General features: G+C 42.4%; 1 protein-coding gene across 2 annotated transcripts in view; it reads right to left on the bottom strand.

Annotated features, from left to right (window-relative positions):
- Positions 1–27,397, bottom strand: part of SVEP1 (sushi, von Willebrand factor type A, EGF and pentraxin domain containing 1) — a 1,471,106-nt gene that overhangs the window by 841,202 nt on the left and 602,507 nt on the right. For both annotated transcript variants that reach the window (XM_069630907.1, XM_069630908.1), the window contains exons 7-9: positions 18,841–19,038; positions 17,774–17,892; positions 1,999–2,128 (exon numbers count right to left, since the gene is read on the bottom strand). In XM_069630907.1, coding sequence (XP_069487008.1) covers positions 1,999–2,128; positions 17,774–17,892; positions 18,841–19,038 — 447 coding nt within the window. The remainder of the gene's footprint in view (positions 1–1,998; positions 2,129–17,773; positions 17,893–18,840; positions 19,039–27,397) is intronic.

The raw sequence follows: 27,397 nt of genomic DNA, 5'->3' as shown, positions 1-27,397 counted from the left end.
CATATGCATGTAACCTTTCTCTGATACCATACCTGTTTTGATAGTGGAGAAAGTCACACATTTTTGAAAAATATTGCAATAGTTGATATAAATGTTTTATAAATACATATGAATGCACTAGCCAATAATCGGCAACGTTACTGAATTATATTGTATTGCTTAGAAACAATCATAGGTGTGAAAGTTTATGTGTGTATTGGCAGTAGTAAGACTTATATATCTGTTCTTTACGGGGAGCCTCACTCGAGCACAGGCTAATATCACACAAAGAACAAGCGAGTGTTAGGCTAACCCGCCCTATATTGTGCAGGTAAAGCAACCTATCTCTGGAGAAGAGTGCAGCTGTTCAACAAATACTGCTGGTGACCTCTCATTTTTCATACAATACATTTATTCGGAAAACATCTCGTTAAAAAAAACAATTGTTGCATTAAACAAACATGGGGCACAATATATGATTCCTCCAGAATTTCACAAGTTGTCACATAATACAAATTTCACACACAACATAAAAGACATTATTTTAACAAATAGCAGCAAATGAGGTGCAGAACAGTTTTCCTACTCCTTAAGATGCACCAATACATATTACATCAGAATACACAGATTTGTTGGGGTTAGTGCAATAAAGTGCTACATGTGCAGTACAGCAACCATTGTTGAATTGCCAGTAAGTAGCCTTGTAGTGTGTGGCTGTGCTGCAACTAGGGCTACTCACTTCCCGTGCTACTCACTTCCCGGCAATCGTTCATATGGCAAGTGAATATCTCTAGTTGCAGTATAGCCATGAACTAAAAGACTGCTTGCTGACCAATTCAACAATAAAGGGCGGCACCAGCAGAGACAACCGTGATTAACTGCGTAGCTTCAAGTAGATTTGCAAGAAAAGAAACGCATCCCCATCCCCGTGTGTGAATCAAGCTCAGTTTCAAAAGACAAGATGAAGGGGTAGCTGTGACTATAAACTACCCAAGAAGAACGCCGGCAAGTGGCAGATCTTCAATTAAGGGCTGAAACACCCCGTGTCGACCAAATAGTGTTCAAAATATCCTTCCCCAGTAATATAAAAAGTCTATCTGCTTGTCCTTTTTCTACCTGCAAGAATATATCAAGCTCTCAAATATGGATGCTGTACTGCACATATAGAACTTTACTGCACTAACCACAAACAATTCTGTGTATTTTGATATATTATCATGGTAATGCTGCACTTTAAGGAGTAGGACAATAGTTCTGCACCTACCTTGCTGCTATTTGTCACCATAATGTATTTTAGGTTGTGCGTGAAATTTGTATTGTGTGGCAATTTGTGAAATTCTGGGGGAATCTGATATTGTGATCCACGTTTGTTTAATGGCACAGGTGTGTGTGTAAAAAGATGTTTTCTGAATAGAATTATTGTATGAAAAATTAGAGGTCGTCAGGTGCAGTATTTGTTGGCAAATGCACTCTTTGCCAGAGATAAGTTGATTTACCTGCACAATAGAGGGCGGGGAAGCCTTACAATAAATTGTTCTTTGTAGTAGGATGTATGATGGCAGGACAAGTGTGTTTTTTTATAAGCTTTCTGTGATTGTATAATATTGTGGTGACTTCCCTGGAATAAGGTTGGAGACTAACTTTGTTTGGAATTGACTTTATTTATTGTAAATGCATTTGAGTTTTCATTAAAAAAACGGCCTATTCTTTTCCCAGGATTGTGGGGTGGAGCTATTTCAACAGGGCTGTGAGACCAGCCTTATCACACTTGTGAAAGATTGTAATTTAAATGTAAAACAAACATCTCGTTTCACATCCGACCATCACATCAAACGCCTTTGGGTTTTTACATCTAATTAAAAAGAATCTGGGTGTCAGTGTCCTATGTGTATAGTTCTAAAACGTACATGATTTTCTGAATATGAAAAATGTATGGCTTTGAAGGCAAAACTGCAATCATTCACACAAAGCAAGCATGACCAGTTCACACTGTAGCCATGATGGCCGAGAAGGACATACCCTCAACAGTGACCTTAAAGGTGCAGCTGGCTTGGTTTCCAGACTTGTCTGTTGCTGTGTATGTAATTATTTCCTCTCCAATTGGGAAAAGATGAGGTGCTAGGAAGGCTGGTCGCACTTGAACGGATACCTATTGAAATAAAACACATGACAAGTCATTGACAAAATCATTCTAATGTCTGCCAGCAGAAGCAACACAACAAGTTGTACCATAAAAGTGTTTCAACCTCGATATAAACATGATTTATAGCACACAATCGTAATAGAACATTCAGAAAACAGGGTAGAAGTGCAGTAAAGGGAATTTGTAATGATTCCTGTGAGAAGCTATCACTTGCATTAATAGATAGAGAAGAAAAATATTAGGCCCTACACAAAACTATTTTAAGAGTTAACTGAATACTGACTTCAATATACAAGTGAGGGTTTTGTCATGGCTTTGTAAGTGTATCTGGTGGACTGCAGTATTTGTGTGGGGTGGGAGTCTGGGGCGGGGTGTTAGTAGCATGCTTACACTTATGTCTATGCTCACACAAATAAACCCAAACAGTAAATGCCAAAACAGAGTTCTATGTAATAGACAATTTCCCAACCATAATAGGCGCTCTACATGCAAATGCCTGGTGTGCACATCATCAACACAATGGGCCTCATTACGAGTTTGGAGGTAGCCATGCCCTTAACAAGGGCATGGCTGCCTCCAACCTCGGGTCCGGGTCCGTGGTCCCTGAATGGGGAAATACTGTGCCATTCCGACTTTGGAGAGCCCTGGTAACTCCCCATTCAGGGAACCAGGACCCGGACCATCCCCATTCCCATTTGAGCCCTCATAGGGCTCAATGGGAATGGGGAGCATGCTAACAATGGGCCCGTTAAGGATGGGCCCGTTGTTAGCATGCTGGTCCCCTCGCGGGACCTGCAAAGGACGTCTGGTCTGACCAGACGTCCAGAGCGCGTCCCGCGAGGGGACCTTGTAATGAGGTGGTACAGGGTTAACAGTGCCGGCACCTTTACCGGCGCCGTTAACCCCTTACCGCCTCACTTGTAATGAGGCCCAATGCCTTTTCCATGAACGCAATGGGCAGCTCTCACAGGATGCACAGCTAGTGGCAAATCACAGTCCACCAATCATTGACATTGTGGTTTGGCTACCTGACTGAGCACCACAGTCATGCATTTTGAGGAACAGTGGAATACCAATAAGGCGTTTGAGGAAGGGCACGGTGATGGATGGCAAATTCTTTTCTTTTTTGGTTTGCATTCTGGTTTTAATCATAATTATGATCCCTATTGCTCACAATGTTGACAAACAAGTGATTACAGATATCCCCTCCAAGAGTGAAATAATATCAGACATGGTCCTCCAAGAGCAACTCTGCACCCTAAATATGAAGAATGCAAGAGTACAGCAAGAATGTAGTAGATTAATGAAGAACAGAAGCAAGGTGGGGCATATCATGGGTGACAAATGAGAGGGTTAAGAAGTTCTGTTCAACTGTGATATAGAATTCTGCAGTTGAAATATACAATGGGCCTCATTACACGGTAGGCGGCATGGCTACCCCCTTACCGCATTCCGGGTCCCTGTTCCCGGAATGGGGACTTACCAGGTCATTCCGACCTTGGCGGGACCGGTAAGTCCCCATTCCGGGAACCATTCCATAGGGCTCAATGGAAATGGGGAAGGAGTTAATAACGGGCCCACTATTAGCGGGCCCGTAATTAGCTCTAAAGTTCCTCAACGGGTCCCTTCCTTAATGTCTGGTAAAACCAGGCGTTAAGGAAGGGACCCGCTAAGGGACCTCGTAGTAGGGCGGTAAGGGATTACTGGCACCGGTGCCCTTACCGGTGCCGGTAATCCCTTACCGCCTACCGTGTAATGAGGCCCAATGTGTTGAGATAGCAGCTGCACCTTTTCATTAAGGTGATTTTTGAACTGCAGATATTTATGTTCATAACATTAAGCAGTCCACAAATAAAACAGTATTCCATTTTCAACCGCATTCATCCTTATATACTTCAGTCCTAGTTCCTGCCCTCTATGCCTTTTCTACCTTCAATTTAGCCATTATATCCAACCTAAGGGGTTTTAAAAGCATATTTTAATGGAGGGGTAGTGATGTCAGTTAAGAATATCAAAACGTGTGTCTTAAGTATGTTGCCCAGAGGATTACTGTGCCCCCTTTATTTTCACTAAAGTGAATCATGTCTTGAAAGGTTGCAATCTATTTCTAACAAGCATTTGAATAAAAAAAAGACTGCAAACATTGGAGTGACTGAACGCATGTCTTGATGGTCAATGGATATTTCTAAACGTTATCTTCTAGTCCCTTCTCTGAAGCTTTGAATTCAGAGATGTAGTTCTGCCTGAGAAATAGTGTAAATATATTTACCATGGCAGTATGCTTAGCTAATAATGCACCCTAATAGTTATTAAGGGGTCATTACAAGTGAGGTGGTAAGGAGTTAACGGCGCCGGTAAAGGTGCCGGTGCTGCCAACCCCTTACCGCCTCATTACGAGTCTGCTTGCGGAAACCCGTTAAGGACACCTGGTTTTACCAGGCACCCTTAGCAGGTCCCGCGAGCAGACCAGGGTGCTAACAACGCGTTGTTAGCACCATCCCCATTCCCATTGAGCCCTCCGTGGGCTCGAATGGGAATGGGAAAGGGTTCCTCGAATGAGGAATTACCGGGCCCTCCAAGGTTGGAATGGCCCGGTAATTCCTCATTCGAGGAACCCGGACCTGGTACCCGGTAAGGGGGTAGCCATGCTGCTAATAGCAGCATGGTTACCTCCTACCTCGTAATGACCCCCATAGATTCCAGGACCTCTGTTTCTCTCCTTCTAGGTCCCAATGTTTGATGTTAACATGTTACCAGATATCCTGCTAAAAAGAAAAGCATAGAGTGAGGTCTAGGAAGCATAAGCGTAGTACCCTCGGTTGAATATTTATATTAAACGTTTAATTTAGCTAGTTCTGCTGTTTGAATTCCTACTGTCTTTTTGATGTCAACTAACAAACATGACACTTCCTAATCCCTTTCTTTTTTCATGGCACAAACTCAATAATTTCACCCCAAACTATTAACTGAAAGCAGTTGATGTATGTTCTGGTTTGTTGACCCTGAAGTATTCCTATACGAATTAATATTTTTGGGGAAATAAAATTGGTGTCTCGTCTCCAGGTAGGAAATATTTACGTTTTTACCTATTTAGGTGCAAAAGTGCAAATGCCAGATTGTTGCTAATGAAAATGACATCTCTGTGATAATAACGTGTGCACAGACAAAAAGAAAGTAGTCAAACTCACTTAACTAATTTAACCTCCAAGAAACTTCTTTATTATCATGAATGTTGTTGTCTCAAATTAAAATTGGGGATATTTCTATCCACTAAAGTAAATAATATTGCCATGTCTTGTGAAGTATAGTGGCCTTCTGTTATATATTCGTTCTGGCTATGCGATTTCTATGCCCATATTAGCTAATACCTATTTGAAATAAAATAAGATAATGGAACAATACAAGTAGTATATGCCAACGTACTCCTCTGCCCCACTGTGCTCCTCCGCTAGCTCACATACCTTTATCCTATCACTACGCTTCTCCCACTACCCCTAATGTCACTACTCTCTGTCTCTTTACCCATGTCAATCCCTAAGAAATGTAGTCCCCAGCCTATCCCAATAATCATGGCCTCCATATTCTCCAACTCTTCCCATTGTATTTCGGCACTTTGACCCACACACAGAAGGACATTGGGCCAACATACTTTCTCAAACCCCATCTACCACGCTGCCTTCCCCTCCTTCTACCTCTTCCTTGTTGAGTTACACTACTTTGATTTTTTACTGTTTACTACAGTGGCCAATTATTTTCACCGTTCCAGAACTGTTCTTTCAGAAGTTAAAGCACACCCCTCTACTTTACCACCTAGTAGCAGCTACAGCTAAACTGAAATTTGTTTCACCTCAATTGGCAGTTGACCAGCATGGCTGCAACCATTGAAAAATTAGTTGAACGTTTCTCCCCCACTGCCTACCCTGTCCCCAACTGAGGTCACAGTTCAACTACTTTTTATGGTACACTTCTACCACTGCTTCTTCTCCTACTACCTCCACACTTTATCTCTGGAATGCCCAGTTAGTCAGAAATATAACGTTTGGTAACAAAGAGACAAAGCTCAATAAACTTGACTCTTCTACTCATTGCTGCCTTACACACTGACTATGCTACCTCTTCATACACTTCCAACTGTATCTAAAAAGGTGATGGTGTCATCCTAATTGTCCACGTGGACCAGCTCCTCTGTCTCATTTCTCCCTCTGACTTTCCACCATGCTATTTTGAATTCACTACCACCCAACTCCTTCCTATTACACCTGCCGCCATCCTCCTCATCTATCGACCCATAGCCAATCTCAACTGAAATTTTTCTAATCCCAACCTTCACCTTTAGTCCCTTTGTTACAAAATCTCAATAACATGCATGGCTGAATTAAAGTTCCCCAAAGTCTCTCCCACCAACCAACTGACACTTGCCTCTCTCCTATATTACCATCCCCTTACCTCAATTCACAACATACCCACTCGTATAACAATATACCCACTCACGCCGATGGCAACTCTTTTAACATTTTGTTCTTCTCAATCTCCCTATTTCAACTTTCAATATCAAACCCTCTGGCCACTCTATCCTCCACTTTACCATTGCTGTCCCGTCACCTGCAACCACTACCATTCCTTTTATCTCCAAATGCAAATTCAAACCTGACTCCACAGTTCCTTACATAGACAATATCAGATCCCCCATTCTTTCTCTCACTCCTCCTCAGCTCTCTTCCATTGGACATGCCTTCTGTCATGTTAATTAATTTGGTGTTCTGCAAACCCTTTGACTTACACTATCCAATTCATACCTTCGCTCTTTCAAACCCATCCCCAGCACTCGTTCACTCCTCAGATCTTCCTCTTCAAAACTGAAATGTAACATCAACTTCATATGCAGAATAGAGATCAGAACCCCTACTCTTCTCATCTACAAGAATGCCCCTCTCTTCTTCACCACTACCTTGACTCTGAACAAGCCTCCTACATCACCAATCTAATCAGGTTGGTATGCTCTCATCTACGCTCACTTTCCTCCACACTGCACACCATGGTGACTCCTCATCCTAGGGTTGATCTCTGCTAACAAATTTGTCCACTACTTCACTTCTAAAATTGATAATATCTGAGATACCTTCACCACTCTCCTTTCCCTCCACTGATTCCATTGCTCGCTCATCTGTCATTGTCACCTCTTCTTCATGCTAATTGTTCCAAATTTCTACTCCTGAAATGGCTCCTATGCTTACAAAATGAACGCCTCTTGTGCACCTGTTGATCCATTTGGCGTCCAGAGAGTGAGGTCACATGCACCTATCAGCTGCGTCTAAATCTACCTCTCTCCATCCATTGTAGCCTTCTGACCCTGCTCAACAGTGGCAACTGCCCTGCATATCTTGAAAAAACCCCTGGCATATCCCAACAATCCTGCTAACTATTACCCTATGTCATTCCTCCCTCAGTACTCCTAAATTCTTAAACAACTTGTTTTGATTAGATTTACAAGAAAAAGAGGATCTCCTCCTCTCTTCAGTGACAGGCTACTCAAACACTTCTTAACAGGACTCTTTTGTACTTTTCCTCCAAAGAAAAGGATTCCACCGGTATGGAGACTGAGTTTCGTCCTGACCGGAATCATGAACACTCCTTTTGAACCTCTATCAACAGCACACATTACATTTGTGACCTGGAAATTGTCATTCTTAATAGCCATTACATCCTCTAGATCCTCTGCATCTCCGATTCGCAAAGTACAAGGTAATACTTCCGACCAATCCTCACTTCTTTCCTAAAATGCCATCTGAGTTTCACTAGAATGCAACCATAACTCTGCCTACATTCTTTCAAAATGCCACTTCCCCAGCAGAGAGAGCCCTACACTTTCTGGACGGGAAAAGGGCATTAAAATATGATCTGGACCAGACAAAATCTTTCATAACAACTAAACAGATCTTTGTCAGCTTTGGCCCATCAAAAAGATTAAAAAAAACACTTTCAAAACAAGGCATCCAGAGTGCCCATCAAAGACATTTGCCAGGTGGCAACATGGGCAGTGCCTCACACATTTACCAGGGACTACTATTTACAATAGCAGCTTGCTGAAGACGTGCAGATGGGATGGGCAGTCCTTCAAGGGCTGTTCCAGTAAGGTAAGGCCCGCAGCTTCAGGGGTATTTTTCTTGTATGTATGTATACATCTTGCATTAGCGCATACAAATGTTAAAGTATCTAATCATTTTTTGCCTGGTTTTACCTTCTCCTAACATGTATACTGCTATACAATCTATTCACAGCATGTCAATACAGGAAAGATCCAATTCTGGAGAAGGGAGTAGTTTCTTAGCTGTAACTACATTTCTCCAGCACTGACATCTTTCATGAATTCACATGCGCCCTCCAGCCGACCCCCTCCAGTCAAACATCCTCTGCAGAGGGATATCCTGCAGCTGGAGTGTTTAAAAATCGGAGGGCAAGTTGCAGGAGTGGAGCTATACACTCGACGTCCTATTGGTGAGGACCAAAAGCACCCATAATGACATTGATGGGACACTCAAGGTGTCAAGTTTGTCCATAGGAAAATGATTAAATCAAAGTAACCAGGGATTCCCAGCCTGACAACGGAGAATATTCACAGCATGTGAATCCATGAAAGATCCAATGTTGGAGAAATATGCAATATACTTCGAAATAGGCAACATGTGATTACAGTTAAATACATTATCAAGTCAGGAAACATACACACAAGTCGGCAATCAAGTTAGTTATACCCTAACATAAGTAGAATAGCTGTGCAAATAATTCAAAATGTGTCGGCTGACCCTCCTCTTGAACCTATTTGTTAATATTTATGTTTTGCTACATTTATCTAGGGAGCTTTAGTGAGAATCTGTTCACTGCCTTAGACAGTTGATGATGGATGGTAATCCTGTTGGCAACTCAGCAGTTGTTATTTTATCTTTGCCAGCATAATGTGTGTCCTCCTCTGCCATGGTACTATGTTGTACAGGGATTCACAAATGGTTATAACCAAGGCATGTTCAATGACCCAAGCCCTGTCTGCTGTAAACTCTGCCTCCCTGTGCCCTCACTCTGTGCAGGCCCTAGAGCTAGACAGAAACAACCCCCATCAAGGCATAACATGCCAAGCAATGCTGGTCCCAGATCCCACTCAGCACTCCCAGCGCAGGTGAATATGTCCAGTACTAGCAGCATGTTAAGACATGATTAATGGATTTATCAAAGCACTTCCATAATATGGCTCTGACACAACATGTAACTCCATGTTACATGTGATACCAGGGCCATGTTGCCAGGTAGGTAATCTTGTCTACTCGCGGATTTATCTCAGCTGCTTTGTAATGATTCTACTGCTGCATGTACTACAATGATCTGCAGGCCTCCAGCAATCCATGATTGGGCACTCAATTAACTAATATATGCTTTTGTCACCAAAGATTGAAAAATTAGTATGCACAAGGGAGGTTGTGGTATGGTATAGCTTCAGATTTCTAAAACTGGTTGATTCATTTTTGAGTGTACACTACATTGCCCTAAGCATGTAGCACCCAACAAAGAAATATGTATTGACCCAACAAGTCACCTCTGAAGTCAGTGACAGACTTAAAAGTAGATATTCCAACATTCATTACCTTCACAATAGCAAGACAGTAGTCATAAAACATGGCAGATCATTGGTCAAGGGATCCAGTTGAGTTGGTATTTGGTATGTGGACATCTAGATTCCGTTGGCTACTTAATTCAGGTGTAGCTTGGCAGTATAACTGAATGATACACTATGAAATAATAGCCCTGTGTGTCATTTTCCACAATACTGTACGTTGCATGGTTCTCAAAACAGTATTCAGAATCAACAACCTAGACCAATAACCAGATGCTGTGACAACAGTGTCATCTGTTTCTTTACAGATCAGCATCAATAAACAAATGGATTTGCATTCTAGGATAATTCAGTCTGCAATTACAACATAGCAAGCTGAACAGGATGCAAGGGAATTCAATAGACAAAAATGCATTCAGATTAATGGGGCAAATAATCTACTTCGCTTAACAAAAAAGTCTCACGTTTCAATCCTCAAGCTGTAGGCTTTCATCACCGTTATCGGTTCACACAATATTTTAAAATAAGAATAGATTCTTTTATTACAAATTTGAAATTAATCACACACAAAAATGCTCGTGCAACGGGTCAATTGGTAAAACAATTGTCACTTACATATGTGCAAACTTGATCCCCACAAGCACAAAATAAACACACATCTTAAAAAGGATAAAAACCTGATGTGTTCAGCTCCACCTTAAACAAACAATCTCTATATGTTTTGTTCCTTTCCTATAAGTGTGGGAACCTCTTCAGGGATTACACATAAGATCAAGGACTCAAATACTATACTGCATGAGTCATCTTGTAAGGCTTAGTAAGATCGTTGTTTTGTCATCCTTCTGTCCACCCCTCCTTGTCTTGTTGTGCCTAAAGATAACTTGTGTACAGGCGCATTATGAATGATTTATCATACCATATCATATCTTTAACATAATGGACGTCATTACAAGGGTGGCGCCCCAGTAATGAAGGGTGCCGGTACGGGACCGGCACCCTTCATTACAGGAGCGCCGATTACGTGGTTCCCTTTGCGGGACCCGGACCAGACGTCTGGTAAAACCAGACGTCTTTTCCGGGTCCCGCGAGGGGAAGAGGGAGGTAATAGCAGGCCATTCGTAATGTGCCCGTTATTACCTCCCTCCCCATTCTCATTGAGCTCTATGGGGGCTCAAATGGGAATGGGGAATGGTTCCTTCAAGGAGTAATTACTGGGTCCTCCAATGGTGTTATAACCCGGTTATTCCTCATTTTACGGAACCCGGTAATGGAGCCCGGTTTGGAGGCAGCCATGGTGCTAAAAGCACCATGGCTGCCTCCAAACTCGTAATGAGGCCCAATGTGTGTGCTATCTTGGTCTCACCTTATCCATTTCCCCTTTATCCCTTTTGAGTATTGGTTGTGGAAAATAATCTACTGCCACCTTTGGGTAATTGAACTGTGGCTAACACATCAGTCATCTCTGATTATGGTCATTAGTATTATCAGTTGTGCATCATTGTCAACAGTAGACCATCACTCTTGTTCAGTGTTGTGGAAGTTTCTCGCTCTGTCAATTTCACCTTTCAAAGCTGAGAAATTCACCCACCCACCCCACCAAGTTTAGGGTGGCACCGTTTAGGGTGGCACCTAACTATGTCATCATGCAGTTTGGCAGTTCTCCTGTAGAGTACAGATGTTGTTCTTGCCAAATGGACTAATAACCAGCCCAGGGAACACTCAAGTTGGTGCCGTCAAAGCACATCTTGGTTCACAGGAGGTCTTATGACATGCCAAACATACATCGTGCCATGCTTTCTATGCCCTATTAGTTACGTTCAAGGTCACATGAATTCAACAACATTTATAAAGTAGTTTACCCTCACTCTCCAAGATCTTGATGGAATAGATCTACGTTTGCCATATTCATCAACCAAAATTATGGCTCATTGTGCAATGACTTTGCTGTATGGGACAACAACCTTTGAGGATCTCGCTGGTATCTCCTGTAACAGTGTATTCATGCCATAAATAACCAGTATGACTAGATGCTTAAACTCATATGGAGTTGTCAGCTCTTCGGAAACAGGACTGGTGAATATAAAATGGATACTACAGTTAAGAGACACATGAAAGGCACATTCATGCAAGCATGAAGAGTTCTGACAGTGTGCAAAAATAGCAGACATACAATGGTCATTATGCTGAATTTGCATTCTATGTGTTTGGAGATGACCCCATTTTATGGCGATGATATGTACCTAGAAATATACTTTTCATTGAGAGAGGTAAATATTGCATGGGATATATATCAGATGGTGAAACTGCCAACTTATGTTTCCTAGGGTGATGGCATGGCTTGATAATGTGCTTAACCACAGAAATATGAAACAGGCACAGTAATTTTCTAAGGCGTTGCAAATTTGACCTGACAATTTTCTTTGTCAGTCTAATAATAACATGCTACTTTCTGGTCAAGGATATGGCAGTGGGCACGTACTAAACTGAGGCAAAATTGATGTGAAATTTCCCCAGGAAATGAACACCTGGCAAGGTATTTTTTGGGATCCAAATACAAGTCGTCACATGATAAAGTGCTAAATTAAGGCAACGTTAACTGGTATGCCACTTTCCTGGAGGCAATGCGATAATTTCTAGCCACCTTATTGGTCCATCAAAATCATCCTGGGATTGTGCTTAACTCAAGAAATGTGTTGCCAGGATGGCTCAGTTTTAGCTTATATGCACATTTTCTGTGGTCCACGATGTGGCATGCCAGTGATGTTAACTAAGGCAATTTGAAACTTGCATAGCGTTGGTCTAACAGACCTCGCATGTGTTAATGCAATGCTAACCTGGCACAGAACCATTCCCTGAGGACAAGGAGGAAAGGACAGATTCAGTTTCTGGACTCACTGATGTGGCGTGACAATATGCCTAATAGCCATGAGAAAGCGACATGTTAATGCTGATTCTGTGAGGATGTTATTTTGTTTAGTTAGGGGCACTATGAAACTGGCATGGAACACCTCCATCAGGCAATACAAAACTTGCATAGATTGCTTTTATGATGGCAATATGACACTTCCGTAGTAACGTTCGGAGGCCAACGTGGAAATGGCATAGAACACTTTTCTGTTGGCTTCCCATTTTCCAGGGACTTAATGTTCTTTCGGCTAATACAGTGGAATGAAATGTGCTTAATTTTGCAGTTTGCAACTGGAATGGAATTGTTGAAAGGTTTGAGAAAATGTTGAAGGCTGAGTGAAACTGGCATGGAACAATGCTCTAGGGTAATGAGAAACTGGCGTTGCAATTTCTAGTGGAAATGTGAACGCTGCATACTAACATCCTAGGGGAAATGTGACAGTGACATGGTAATTATATAGTTCCAGTGGTGTAGTATGACAACGTGCTTAACTGTGGTAATTTGAACCTGGAAGGACATGGTTGAAATAGTCATGGAAATGTTAGAACAAGCCGGCACTTGGATCTGAACTAAGCCATATTTGAGAGCCTCCTGGTGTAGCTCAGCAGAACAGTCGACATGTTAGCACATTGATCGTCATAGCACTGGTTGCATCCTCGAATTTATTAGCAAAATACTCATTGTATTGAAAGCTCACTGGATTGTTTAGCATCACTTTAATGTACTTCAAAGTAATCTGGCAAGTGGTAACAACACCTCCTACAATAGCAATACATATTACGATTCCTCTATGAGCTTCGTGTGCACGATCAATCACCTGCTGACACAAGGATATGAGAATCACCATTTTGCTGCAGTTCAGAAGAATGTGGTCATCCGTCAAAGAAAGTTAATCTTTTACTAAGAGTAAACTTGATATCTCCTCCTTCACGAAAGTTGCCTCTCAACTTGCGATCTGTTTCACATATTTCCATTTTCCTTTTGCTAGACAGTTCCTGATAATGGTGAATGCAGGATCACCTTCTGACTCCCTTTGCAATGTGGCCAGCACCAGAGATGCTGGCTTCACTGGTGTATGATATCATTGATGTATCTATTGGACAGGGAAGTCTGCTGGGTTTTCTTCCCTACCAGGTCTTTGAATGATATTAAAGTCATAAACATGAAGGGCCAAACCCCAATGAGCCATTTGAGGCAGCATTTAAGCTTTTGGGCTACCATAAATGGTTAGCAGAGCCTGATGATCCATAACTATACTGAATGACTTCCCATACAGAAACGGGTGAAATCATTGCCAAAACCTCTTTTTCTGCCAGTGAGTATGCCTGTTCAGTGATGAATAGGCCTTGGCTTGCATATGACACAATCTATTAATTGTTGCAGTGAATCAGGATCAGATTGTGCCAGAATTGCGCCCAAACCCACGCACTGGCATCCACAGTTGGTCCGAGTCAAAGTCTGCCATGTCATTTGTAGACCTTGTCTTGTGGCTGGATGGACTCAAATGCCTCTTGACCGTCTACGGTCCATAGAATCTCAGCATGTGCTTTTGTGAACTCTTGAATGGTGAACTGACCATCCCGTAATCATGTATGTACCACGAGCAGTAACTCATAAAACCTTAATAGGAACAGAGGTCTGAAACATTTGCAGGCCGCAGTGTCTAATTGAGCGGAGCCCCTTTTTCTGGATCCGATCTCATGCCGTAATCTGAGAAGATGTGCCCAAAGAATGTTAGGTTTTAGCTTCCTAGAATCACACTTCTCCTTGTTCACAGCGATGCGAGCGGCCTCTAGCACCGTGCACACAATGTGAAGTGTTTCCTCATACCATTCTGGGGTAGTGCAAAATGCTAAAATGTCATTTCTATAATTGATGCAGTTGGTTCATGTAGCAAATGATTTTATGAATTTCCTCCTGGAAAATTTCTGCTGCCAAGGAGATACCAAATTTGAGGCGCTTGTACCTGTACAGACCTAGGTATATAATGAATGCTATGATGTAACATTACTAGGGAGTCAGCTCTAACTGGTTGTATCCCTTGTTCAGGTCCAGTTTTGAGAATGCTGTCACTGTTTAAAGGTCAGTGATCCTTGGTGCTTGGTCATGTTCTCTTTGAATGGCGTGATTAGAGGACCTTGTGTTAACTGGCAAACTAATAGATTTGTCTAGGCTTGTCTTGGGAACAGGGACAATCGGGATCACCCAAGGAGTAGGCCCTGTGGCTGGTTCTTTGATTTCCTGATCTTGCACCATTTGTGTAGTTCCCGATCTACTTGATGTTGGATGTTTATAGGTAAGCCCCTGTAATGTTGCGCTATCACCTTATTTGATTCATCAGTATGTCACCGTACTTGACAGTTTTTAGCTACCCTAGCCCTTTAATCAATGAAGGGAATAGTTGCTCTATTTTATCAGTCATTTGTATGTAATTGTGGGCCATAAACCAGCAAAGAATTTGTACTAAACCCATGTCTATTGCTGCTTTGAAGCTAAGGATCCATCCACTGTTAGCATCAGCATTTAAAACATGAAGTTGTATGTGTAAAGAGTGCGATTTATTAAGGCATGTGGCTAAAAATATACTTTTGCATGGCACTGGTGTCTGTCATCCATTTATGTTCACCTTGGACGGTCATAACAGAAGCGCCTGTGGCAGTGTGTCAAAGATATCCTCACTATTTACATTAACTCCCACCTCAGTATCTACTAGGAATTCGGATGAGAGGGCCATGTCTGCAGAGTATTTCAAGGTATGGCATATTACCATAAAGTGGTTTTCTCTACCAGAGGTCGTACAGAATTGACCTATTGCTGGGAAAACATTGCACTGTGGGCAATCATACCTGCATATAAAACAGAATGTGTCTATACATTTCATTGTGTGTGTTGTTTACTTTTTTGATGTATGGACGCTTGCTCTTTCTGACTGGGATGCAGATTCAATGTATCCATTGTATCCACCTGTAGTTCAATCACTAGATCTATCTGTGCCATGGTCAGAATCTCTTCCAATGTACAGGGTGTTTGTATTAATTTCTTCTGGAATATTGACAACTCGCATCCCACAATGATTTGTGATCTCAAAACTTCTTCATTTGAGTATCAATGGAATTAACAATGTTTTAGCCGGGACCAAAGTCTCATTACAAAGTTACCCATGGTTTCCCCTTTTATATGGAAAGTGATAAGAAAAATGTGCCTCTTGTAATGCACATATGTATGTGGGGCAAAGTAATCAGACAACGCTATCTTTAGATCCTCGTATGTGGTCATGGTGTCATCCAGGAGTTTATAGAGTATGTCACGAACTGACGAACCCACACCCAACGAAAGGAGGCTTTTCTTTCTATGATATTCTAGTGGACCAAGAGCATCAATATATACTAAAAAGTATCTCATCCATCGCACCAATCTGGGTCCCTGATTGCTGGTATCCGATAAATCAAACGCTGTCTGGAATTGTAGTGATAGCGATTCAACATGAGCTTGAGGAAACATTCTGGGTGATGATGCTGGGACTGTGGATGGAATGTTATCATCAGACATAGTGCTGCCTTTAAATGTTCAATAGAAATAAAAAGGTAGAAATCTCACTGTAATATGAATCAACAGGTTCCTGTGACAGGTATATCTTCTTGGTTTCCTCATGAAGCAGTAATATTTATCAGAAAAATGGTTAATGGCATTTGTACCAAATTGATCTTTCCATTTGGTGTAGGGCAGTGATGCCATTTCCTGGCAATTTGGCTGAAATGGCAAACAACTATGCATACAAAATAACAGAAACAAACAATCCTATGCTATTGAGTCTACCATATATATATATCATGGAATGCATAGGACAGGCAGACACTCCTATGGTTATGCTATATTTGCGCCAAGAGGCTTATATCATGATGTTCATTATTTTTTATTTTAATTCATGAAAACATGACCATTAACTATCATTCCTCCTGGATGCAGACCAGTTCTACTCATACTTTAATTAAAATGAGGACATAAAATAGACAATTTGGCATATAATGTACAGCATTGTGCCAATAAGGAATACCATTAAATATGGGAGCGCCCAATCATGGAAGTCAAGATTTCCTTATGTAAGTAGTACTCATCGAACAGGGGCTAGTATTCTCTCATGCACAGTGCAGAAAACGCATCTGCCGGTGTTCCGTTTGGGCACGTAGTCTCAAAATGGGGAAGCAGCACAAGACTGGGGCGCATTTGCAGCAGGCTTTTCTTCAGGCGCAGATGCTCGCTTTGAAATCTGGACACACGGGCTGTGGCATATGTCTAGATTGCTACTTTACGTTTTTCGTCCTGCAGAGCAAACTGATGGGCTGTGGTGCACCAGGGATCCACAACACGCTGTCGTTGCAAATGAGCGATCCCTTCGGTTTATCAGCATCTGACAGCAACGGCTCTGCAGTAGTGAGCAAGCCAGCCATACGGCGGCCTCTTCTTTTTCAGGGGATATCAGTCTATGTACAGGAGTGTTTCCCCTTCTAGTTGCCAATGTTGCATTCCTTCAAGGAATATAAAGTGATGCGAACACACAACGAATACGCTGAAAAGGAGGAGGATTTTCAACTCCTTCTTTAAGGTCTCTCTCCTTCGTCCTGCCACACTCTGCCTCCCTCTTGTCTCTTCATTCTCCCCAACTCAACCGTGATCTCTTCATTAAAATAATGAGGGGGACCAAATATGTACGTGAAATCAACCCATTTACGACATTATCATATCTTCTTTACGAACAGAGTATATTCCTTTTACTACATTAAATGTCCTGGTTCAAACTCTCAACGGTATTAAGAGTGTACACAAAAAGAAACAGCTACTGTGGGTAACCTCGTTGCCTCCCCGTTATACCTCACCAAGAACTACATATGAGTTCTTTTATTTTTTACCACTAATTAAAGCACACTGTGCAAAGCTTAGTAAGTAGTCATGTGTGATAAGCATGGACGTCCTTTAGAAGAGTGCATGAGGTTCCAGATACTAACTTAAATATTGAGTATAACTAATCAGCTAAATAACAGTGATGGCAACAAAAGTTGAATCAGATGTGATACTCTACACCCATTATGTTTTGAGAATGAAAGACAAACCACAACATTAATTGCTTACAGTCCTTACCTACCTCTTCAGCTGAGTTGTCCTTTGCAATCGGGGCTTCCCAGCTGACCAGAGCAGAGTGCTGATGTTCAAGATTTCCAGTCTGAATATCATTAGGACACGTGATTTGAGGAGCCTCCATGTCTAAATGAGAAACATTTGACAGAGTTTCAGTTGTATTGTATATATAGTTTTGGTTCCACGCCAATAATCACTGTTAAACGCTTCAGGAGCTAAATGGGAAGGCCAAAGTAATGCTTTTAAAATTTTGAAAGCAAGCAAAATACATTCTTGGGGATCTTTAGCAAATCGATAACTCTGCTGCTATAAGCTAACTAAATTCTCATTTCCATGTGACCTAACTTGTTCACTTCTTCACATTTAACCTTGTTCTAATATTGTAGTTCTACAATAAATGGCAGCACAGAAAAGGCCACCCACCTACATCCCTCCACCCCACACAAAATCACATTTCTTTTCTACAAGTAGCACTCCAACTATATACTCCTTCATATTGCGCTCTGATGTAATCACTTGCATCTTGCACCCTTGTGGTTTCTAGGTTTTACGTGTCAAAAAATGCTGTATCTCCTCTAATACACAAATGTACATCAAACAATTCTGTCTTGGGCTGACAATAGGACGCTGAAAGGGAACCATTTTGTATAGTAAGATTCTGACCTACACTTCTTAGAATCTGAAGAACAAAATTGTGTTTAAATGAAGGATCTTTATATCAATGGAAAGGCTAATCCACCTCTTTCCAGCCATTGTGCTTCACCTGTCCCTCGTCTTCTCACTTTCGGGTTAAGATAATACTCTACAGATTTCTTTTTTATCTGTACCATGACTATGCTTTGAGATGAGCAGCAAGTACTACTCCTCGGATTATAAAATGACTGGCGGTCAAATATTTCCTAAATTTGAGTATTTCACATGGACCTTTGCAATCAGCACATCCCTGGGGCATGTTGTCCATATTATGTTGTTTTTCTATTAAATGACTGTGCCTCTTTCATTTGTGAACTTATGTAGCATGTTGCCACTCTACCTCCTTACATTTGAAAGACAGTGGTCCACTTCAAGCATTACCTTTGCAGATTGCATTTTGAGCATTTTCACTCCATCTTCCAGAGGTCAGACACCTCACGTCTTCTGTAATTCCTGTTAATGTATAGCCAGGTTGGCAGCTAAATTGGCACACGGTTCCAGTCCTTGCCGGCACTTCTCCACAGCCAAGTGGATATAATCTTACACCATCCACTTTATGAAAGCTAGGGCAATATACTTCTATGGAAAGCAAACATGAAAAAATAGTATTAGGATTAGTGAACATCTAATGCAGAAAAACAGCAATGTTTGTCAAAAGCACAGGAAAGGTCTTGAAGGAGTAAAGTTTGATAATTAGAAGATCCATAAGTCAGTCTCCCTGGCAGAAGCTTGCTAAAAGCAGAATTGTAGATTCTGCGAGATACTGAATTTCACATCACTACGATAGGCTTTTCAAGAAGCATAACCAATATACTTTCACTGTGGTGTATAATTCACTGGTTAGCAGACAAATTATATGTATGGCAGCATATCAGCATATCAGGTGTCTGCTAACCAGTATCATATCCGTGTGAGTAGTATATCAGCATTTATTCCAGGTCATATATAGTTGCTTGTTGGTCACCCAGCAATCTGTAGAGTGAACTGTTAGGGAGTTGCAATTCAAAATAAAGTAAAGCACTTTTGTAATAACTTTTAAAATATCTGTTTCAGGTTAGAAGCACTGAAACCAGACCAACATAAAGCAGTTAAATACTTGTAATAATTTCGCAGAGGCCTTAGGCCTCATTAGTCAATCCCATTCTAGTTATGAGTGTTGTCAGATTGGAGGGCCAAACAACCAAGACGCCAGTTGTAGAAATTCAAAGGTTCCAGAGGAAGTCTTCCGTAGCAAGTAAGTAACATTCTTTGTTGGGGAAAAAGGTTCAGGGATCTCAGGGAAGGCTGCCTGAAGGCACACAGGCATTGCGCTGGGGTGAACGTGGATGGGTGAACACCCAAACACACAAATCACCACTCCAGCAACGGAGGAGCAGCAAATCAACTCTAGGTAAGTTCTACCAAAAGTCTGATAGTACCTTAAATGTAAAGATGATGCAGCATGATTCCCCCACAATGCAGCAGCAGTAGTCCCGTTCACTGGATTCTTGCTCAGGCAAACAAAAGAAGGGACACAGGAATGGATCTTGCAGCAGCAAACAAGTGAAGAGCATCCAGGCAAAGGATTCTTTGTGGTTCTGTGATTTCGACACCCTTTACAAAGCACCAGTGAAGAACGACTACCACTCAGTTGATTTGTCTTTCTTTTTCAGTCCAGCAGTCTGTTGAGGGGGCTTCAAGGAGTGGAATCTTACCGCTGGAGGTCTGGAAGGAGTCCATAAATATTTCTTGAGGATTCGATCTTCAGAAGGCCTTACACTGAACAATGGCCACCGGTCCCAGAGTATTGGTGGCTTGCAGCCAGTGAGGGTCATAGCTCATTGTGTAATGGCACAAAATCCAGGACGTCTTGAGTCTGATTGGAACCACCAGTCTAAAGAAGAGAGTCATCCTTTTCGGAGCTCTCCTGACACTTGGAAGAAGAGGTCCGACAGCAGCAATTACTCAGAAGGCAGCTCTGATTGTCTGGAAGTGGCTGCTCGTGTCTCTGCTCTTCCTCCTCATTGATTTATCAGTTCAGGTGGTCAGCTCATCTTCAGCATCAGGATCCATGCCTCTTATGGAGGATCCCAACCTATCAGCACTCATGCACCATTCAAACAGAGTGAAGCCACCAGTCTTACTTTTAAGAAGAGGAGGATACAAATCCCAGGAAAGTAACACAACCCTATATACTTTTCAGAATGGCAGAACACATTCCAAGGTAAGTAAGAACTTTTGTAACATATTTCAGAGGGACCAGGGGTCCAGTCCTAAAAGAAAAGTGGGGGGACTCATTAACATACTAATTAAATGTGGTGTCACCAGAAATTAGCATACCGAGGTGCCCTCTGAAAAAAGAGGGGGGAATCTGTCCACGTGCGTGTACCCTCGACTTGAGCCAGGAGAGGGATAGTTACCAAAACAACTCATACACCAGTAAAAGACTTCTAACACTTGAAACAGTTCAAGGAAAAGGCCTGACCTTGTAAGCTCTTGCCTAATCTTGAAGCATGAGTTTTCTCAGTGGCAGAAGAGGGACGTAGTGGTCTAGGGGCCAATTTTTGGAACCGTCAGAATAGGTACTGAATGCAGAACAGTCGGATTTCCTGAGGAAAGCTCTTTAAACAAATAATTACTTTACATAGGAGTTGCAGAAAGGGTCCAAGGACTTCAGAGAAGACACCCTAGATGGATTCCAGCATTAGACCTGGGCGAACTGGATGATTGAACTCCCAATCACACAAATTACCCCCAGTGCTTCACAGGAATCACACAAGGTTTAAGGTAAGTAATACTGAAGCCTACACAGTACCTCAGCAGAGAGGAGAAGTTTGCAGATGCACATCTTCAGGCTATGGCAGCACAGGACCAGGTCCTTGGATTTGTGTCATGGTGACTGAAGAGAGGACACTGGATGGGAACTTGCAGCAAGGATCAGCGGGAAAGACTCCAGGCAAGAGTCTCTTTAAAGCTGGTCATGGCTCTGATTTTGGCACCCTTTTTAAGCCAAGAGAAGTTTGAATATCGCTTGTCGGATTCTCATCACATATTGGGTCCAGTACTCTGCTAAGGGGACTTCACAGATTCAAATCAAGTCTCTAGAGGTCCAGCAGAGTGCCCCAAAGTTTCAGCGATATTCCGAATTTCAGAAGACCATGCACTGCACAATGGCTCGAGGTCCCAGGGTATTGGGGTATTGCAGCCCAGCAAGGACCCAGCATGTTGTGGGATGACTCAAATGCAGGCCTTATTGAGTCTACTAGATCCGACCATGGTCTGAGTCACAGTCATCGTTTCAGGGCCAGCCAGGTCACTTGGAATCAAGGATAATAGCAGGCTCCGGTTATGCAGCAGGCCCTGCAGTCGCTGGAACGTGTCTCAGCCGGCTTTTCTTCATCTTTCTCTTCAGAATCGGTTCTGGTGATTGACTACTTCTTCAGCTCCCAGGATCAGAACTTCATACTGGAACCCAGCCAATCAACATGCATGCAACATTCAAACCAGAGGGGGTGGCAGTCCTTACAGGACAGCCAACCTCCCAGTTGGAGCTGGTGTCAAGCAGGCAGGCTGGAAGACAAAGGGCTGCAGAGATTTAGACTCCACCCTCTCAAAAACTCTGGAGCCTGGGCAGGCTTGCCCAAGGTCTCTCGCCAAAGACAAAACTTGCACAAAATACTTTTTCACCCTGGAGAGTAGGGGAAGGACCAAGGAAGGCCTAATGGGGAAAAAAGAAGACAGCCAAGGGTACCTTACCGCAGCTGTGGAAACAGCCTGCGAGTACGTTACTGTATTGGTGGAAAAAGGTTCACTGCCATCAGCCATTTAGATTAGCTTGTAACAGGAATGTTACAGGTGCAGTGAAAAAGGGGATACACTGTATGTCCCCAGCACTCCACAGAAGGTGGGGGGTGCTGTGCTCACAAAATAAAATTGTACAGGGGCTAAACATGTCCACCCTACCCTTGGGAACAGTTGTTTACACAAGGTAAACCCAAGGGAAAAAAAGGGAGCCCAAAGGGCAACTTAGCAACACTGCACAGTAAGTGCTGTGTGCTGCAACAATAACATGTAGATTCAAAAACATTATCAAAAAGAAAAAAATCAAAAATATACTATGGAGAGTCAAAACAATTACACCCAAAAAACGAGTAAAAGAAAGAGTGAGTGAGAAAAAAGTTCCCACTCACTGGGGAACAAGGAAAAATAATCCATAAATCCAGGGAAAAGTTCTGGTGTCTCACAGGTGAGGGAGATTTAGCACTAACATGAAATTCTTACCTAACAAAATGTATACAAGGAATATAAAAGAATCCCAAAGATAGGGTAAACGAATGAGTGAGTGTGGAAAAGGTTTCCACTCACTCAGGAGAACTGACCACAAAATTTAGCAGTCCAGCAAAAAGTATTGGGGGACTCACATGTGAAGGGGAGTTCACGTAAAAATGAAAATCGGCCTAACATGAACATGTGGCCAAAGATCAAGAGGTAACGACAGCATCATATTCTTGTTCCCGAGCTGTCCTCCTAAACTCCAGGAAAAGGCATAGCTGGAAGAATGCATGATGCCAAAAATACTTTCAGTCCACCGCAATAATTGACATAATGTTGTTAATGGACATGTCATGGCTTTGAGTCTACTATTGACCTACTATTAAGATGTAGCAGCCCATAAACAAGTATGTTATGCTATGTTAATTTAATTTTTAAAACGCACAATCACCACAGAGATACCTTGGCACTGGTCGACAGATAGGGGTGAAAGGGGACCGCCTTTATAATAGGAAGGCTTTTAGGCCCCGATGAGAGGCAAGATGGTTACGCATAGATCGCAGAGCACGGTACTAAAAGAAGGCAGGCATCTTCAGATCACAGTACTCGACCGGGCACATATGGGTGATATTTGGCTTGCATGTGTCACATGGCCAGAAAAGGCTTGATGGACCAGGCAGGCAGCCTTAAATTGGACACGCTGGCATACAAGTAGCCAGTGAAGGTGGTGTAACAGGGGAGATAGGGGCACATCACGGTGTAGAAGTGGCCATATTAGTGGCCAGGCGCACAGCAGAATAGAATTTTGAAGTACCTAAAGGCACCAAAAAAGGCTGAGCTAAGTATAGGGAGTTTGGATAATCGATGGAGGAGGTGACCAACGCCACTACCACTGGTGCCCAAAACTGAAGTGGGATGAAAGAATAACTTTCCAGAGCAGTTTGTGCCAGGGTCAGACTGGGCCATAAAAAAATCTCAGTCACCAATGAAAAAGTGGCCCACAGTTGCAATTGGCTATTCATTCCTTTTGTGACACAGTTTGATAAGTAAGCAATAGGGAGTAGTTTGATAAAGTGTGATGTAAATTGTGCATTTTAAAGAATATTTACTCTGCAACACTGTTCAAAACTACTAGATGCAGGGTGAATTAACTCATTCATGGCAAAAAAACGGCCCCACCTTGACCAAAAAAAACTGCCTCACACCAGCATTTTGTGTTTTGGCCATGGGCCTATTGCCCTATAGGCCAGTCCGAGCCTGGTTTGAGCTGAAAGTAGGTGCGTTTGCAGACTGCACTGACTGGGAGCTTCATAAAAAATGTTGAGGAGATTTTAACCCCCCATATCCTTCACAACAGCAGTGGGAACATGGAGAGGACCCAAGGAAAGTGGCCAAAAATCAGAAGTCCATAGAGAAGAAGCCAAGGGGAGTCCCACGACCAACACCTCCGTTTTCTCCCCAATCAATTTGAGCCAGTTGTTACACATCCATTCTCCCATGGCATCCAAACATACCCTGAAACTGGTAGTTGACTCAGGTTGATTAAGGTCAAGGCGGACCAGGATCTTGGTGTCGTCAGCATAGGAATAACAGAGGAATCAGTGGGAAGAAATGAGCTTGGTCAGAGGGTGAACGTATACATTGAACAGAACAGGTGAGATGGCCGAACGTTGGGGAACAGCACAAGTGATAGCCATAGCCTGAGAGCAAAAAGGTGGTAGAGAGAGAGTTTGATAGTGAACAGACAGAAAGGAGGAAAACCAGGAAAGGACAACCCCAGATCGGCCGTCCCCGGACAGGTGATCCAGCAAGAATGCATGGTCAAGGGTGTCAAAGGCGGCAGGGAGGTCCAATAACACCAAGTCACCAACTCTGCCTTGATCCTGCAGCTGTACCAGATCATCCACTATGGAGACCAGCATGCTCTCAGTACCCCGGCCAGGACATACCCAAGACTGTGAGCAGTGAAAGAAAAGTGAGTCTTCACGAAAAGTGTGTGGGATGTATTGACCCACTTTTGCTCTGCTATGCAACATCACTATGTTACGATGGAATCAGAAACAGCAAAATGGCCGCAAAACCCTTGTGCGCGCCAAAACCCCTGAAAATCGCATTTTGCAAATGCACAAAAAGATGGCTGACCAATCTGCCACGCATGTTGTCAGTGGTGGAACAGAGCTCTCACTTCTGAAATGTGCCACTGGGCTCCACCGCAATTGAAAGTAGAGTGCAGAAGGAAAAAGCAGTGCTTTGCTAGATGAAACTCCCAAGATTGCATGAAATCACGTTTTCTTTGTTGCTGAAACTTCCGAATGCCGGCACAGAACACCTTTTAAATGTCCAAAATTCTAGCTCGGTTCTACAATTTACTTAGTTTAAGAAATCATTCTGAACTTACAAGGTCCTGAAAAGCTGAGAGCATAAAGAGATTTCCACAGCAAAAAGCGGCCTGTCTGTGGATCTGTCAAAAATTTCTGTGCAGCAGAGGGCTGCTGTGATGACAGCTGCCAGGGGCCTGCCTGATTAAACTGTAACATGTATAAACTGAAAATCAAATGTTTGCAATCTAAGAGGCCTGTTACTGATAGTAACCGATATTGTAATTGTTTTGATCCCATGGTTTAAAATCTTGAATGAGAATTCTAGCTGTGATTTGATACAACAAGTTTGTTTCGTGCTAAGGAAAAGTCAACAGAGTTAACAATTAAATTAAACCTGGCTGAAGCTGCCAAACTGGAATAGCATGTTTTCTCACAGAAGGAAGGTATTTCCCCCCAGCAGGAACTCACGCAGAGGCGTTAATTACAGGATAGGAAAGAACCTGGTCTACAGAAGCAAAAGGAACAATAACCAGCTGCAGAGCAGGAAATTCGAAGTGCGAAGACAGTGTTAATGGCCTCTGCAAGGAACAAACATGGGGGATGGCTCCTGGGCTTCCAGGGAGAGACCAAGGGGTGGAGCCAAACAACCATTTGCTGCTTAAGAAGGGAAAAGAACACATTTTAAAATTACTGATAGCTTACTATTGAAAATAGTGAAAAATATAAAAATAACAGAATGGTTAATGTAAGTTCTGGCTACACGGGTGAAGAGGTTCCAGAACTGCGTGACATGTTCTGGACCGATATGGCGAGAAATGTGATTTTACGCAGAATGTATTTCCGCTAAAAGTGTGAAACATCAGACACTTATTCTGTTAAACACGCACACTTGCAGAAATTTGCTTAGACATTGGACATTGTGTTCCTAGTGAAAAGGGCAACATTCTGTGAAAAGCAGAGACAAGATCCCACAGCTACGGGTTTTTGAGAAATAGCTGCTATGTAAAATATGTAATCTGTATATGTGATTTTTAGAGAGGTTGCACATGTGGAAATATGTATTCTTCCAAAAATAGATTTTGTGTTGCAGGGGCTAGGGGTGGATTCTCAGCCTCATAAAATCACACCATAAAGATGACTCTTTGTTTCTCTCCTACTATCAAGGCAGAGAGCAGACTCTGACCCAACCACCTTTCAAAGGGGCAAGCTTATGCTAAATCGGCCCACACTCCCCCTTTTAGTTCATAGCATTAATAGAGATAGCTCACCACACATAAAGACAGACAGATTCACTCACTATCCTGATACTGGTGGAGCACCCTGCTGCTGAACTCTACATCTTCCTTGCTCGAAACTCCAGAAACTTGGCAATGAAAAAGGCCCATTTCATAGCTGAACCATTCTCAGCTAGGCCTCAAATTCCAGAACAGAACCCCACAAGCTTAAAGGGGAAGCATCATAATACAGCCGGGCTGTGCTGTTACTGCTTGCCTGCTGAAAATAAATACCCTGAGAACCAAGAACGGCAGATCCAGTCCGGTCCTGTGCCATGCGATGTCCAGAGTGCAGTGCAGATCCAGTCCTGTGCTGTGAACAAAGCGCCTTGCTGACGAGGCCCCGTCTGATGTGCCCAGCCGTCTGTCCTAAACCAGATCCAATTCCATGACCAGAACTGACTGTCCCATTTAAAATCATCTCCAGTGAGTATAAATAGGACAAATTGTGTCACTAGCATATGTACTTTGCACAGTCTTATCCCTATCTTACACCCATCCTATCTTGTATTCAGAACCGATATTGTTAGAAGCATCTTGGCATTGTCTGAACCCTCTTTTCCAAACCATCCTATCCTATCTTTCTTCCATAATCAGTATTGTTAAAATTATCTCTGTGCTGATCTTTTCTCTTCTGAAGAAGGTGAGTTTCCTTAGCAGGTAGGCACCCTGATCAAGTGACTGTGTTCCTGTGTGGTATTTGTTTTCTTCATAGTCATCTCTAGCTTAAGAAAACCCATTTGCCATTTTAAAAGCGCATTCCTGTTTTCCCTTCTCGCGCCTATCTCGAAAAACGACCTCCACTAAAATGTTTATATCTTCCTCAGTTTTTGTGATAGAAACAACATTTCAACTCCTGCTAGTAGCTAACATCCATATCTATTAATCACACCTAAAATCAAATCAATGCGATTCTCCCGTTATCGCGAATATCGCACAGTGAAAAGTTTGCCGCAAATTTTTGTTTTGGGACATTTCTACACGTGTAAAACAGCTTGTAATTGCTTCCGACTTGAATTTTAACATTGGAAAGGTTTGCTTTTCATTAAATCCTTGCCTGTGCTTGTGTGTAACTATCCAAAGCGGCTCCCA

This window comes from Ambystoma mexicanum, chromosome 6q (genome assembly GCF_040938575.1).
Source record: "Ambystoma mexicanum isolate Mex_15411 chromosome 6q, UKY_AmexF1_1, whole genome shotgun sequence".
Classification (NCBI taxonomy): Eukaryota; Metazoa; Chordata; class Amphibia; order Caudata; family Ambystomatidae; genus Ambystoma; species Ambystoma mexicanum.
Note: the sequence above shows the minus strand (reverse complement) of the source record. Positions and strands in the feature narration are given on the sequence as shown.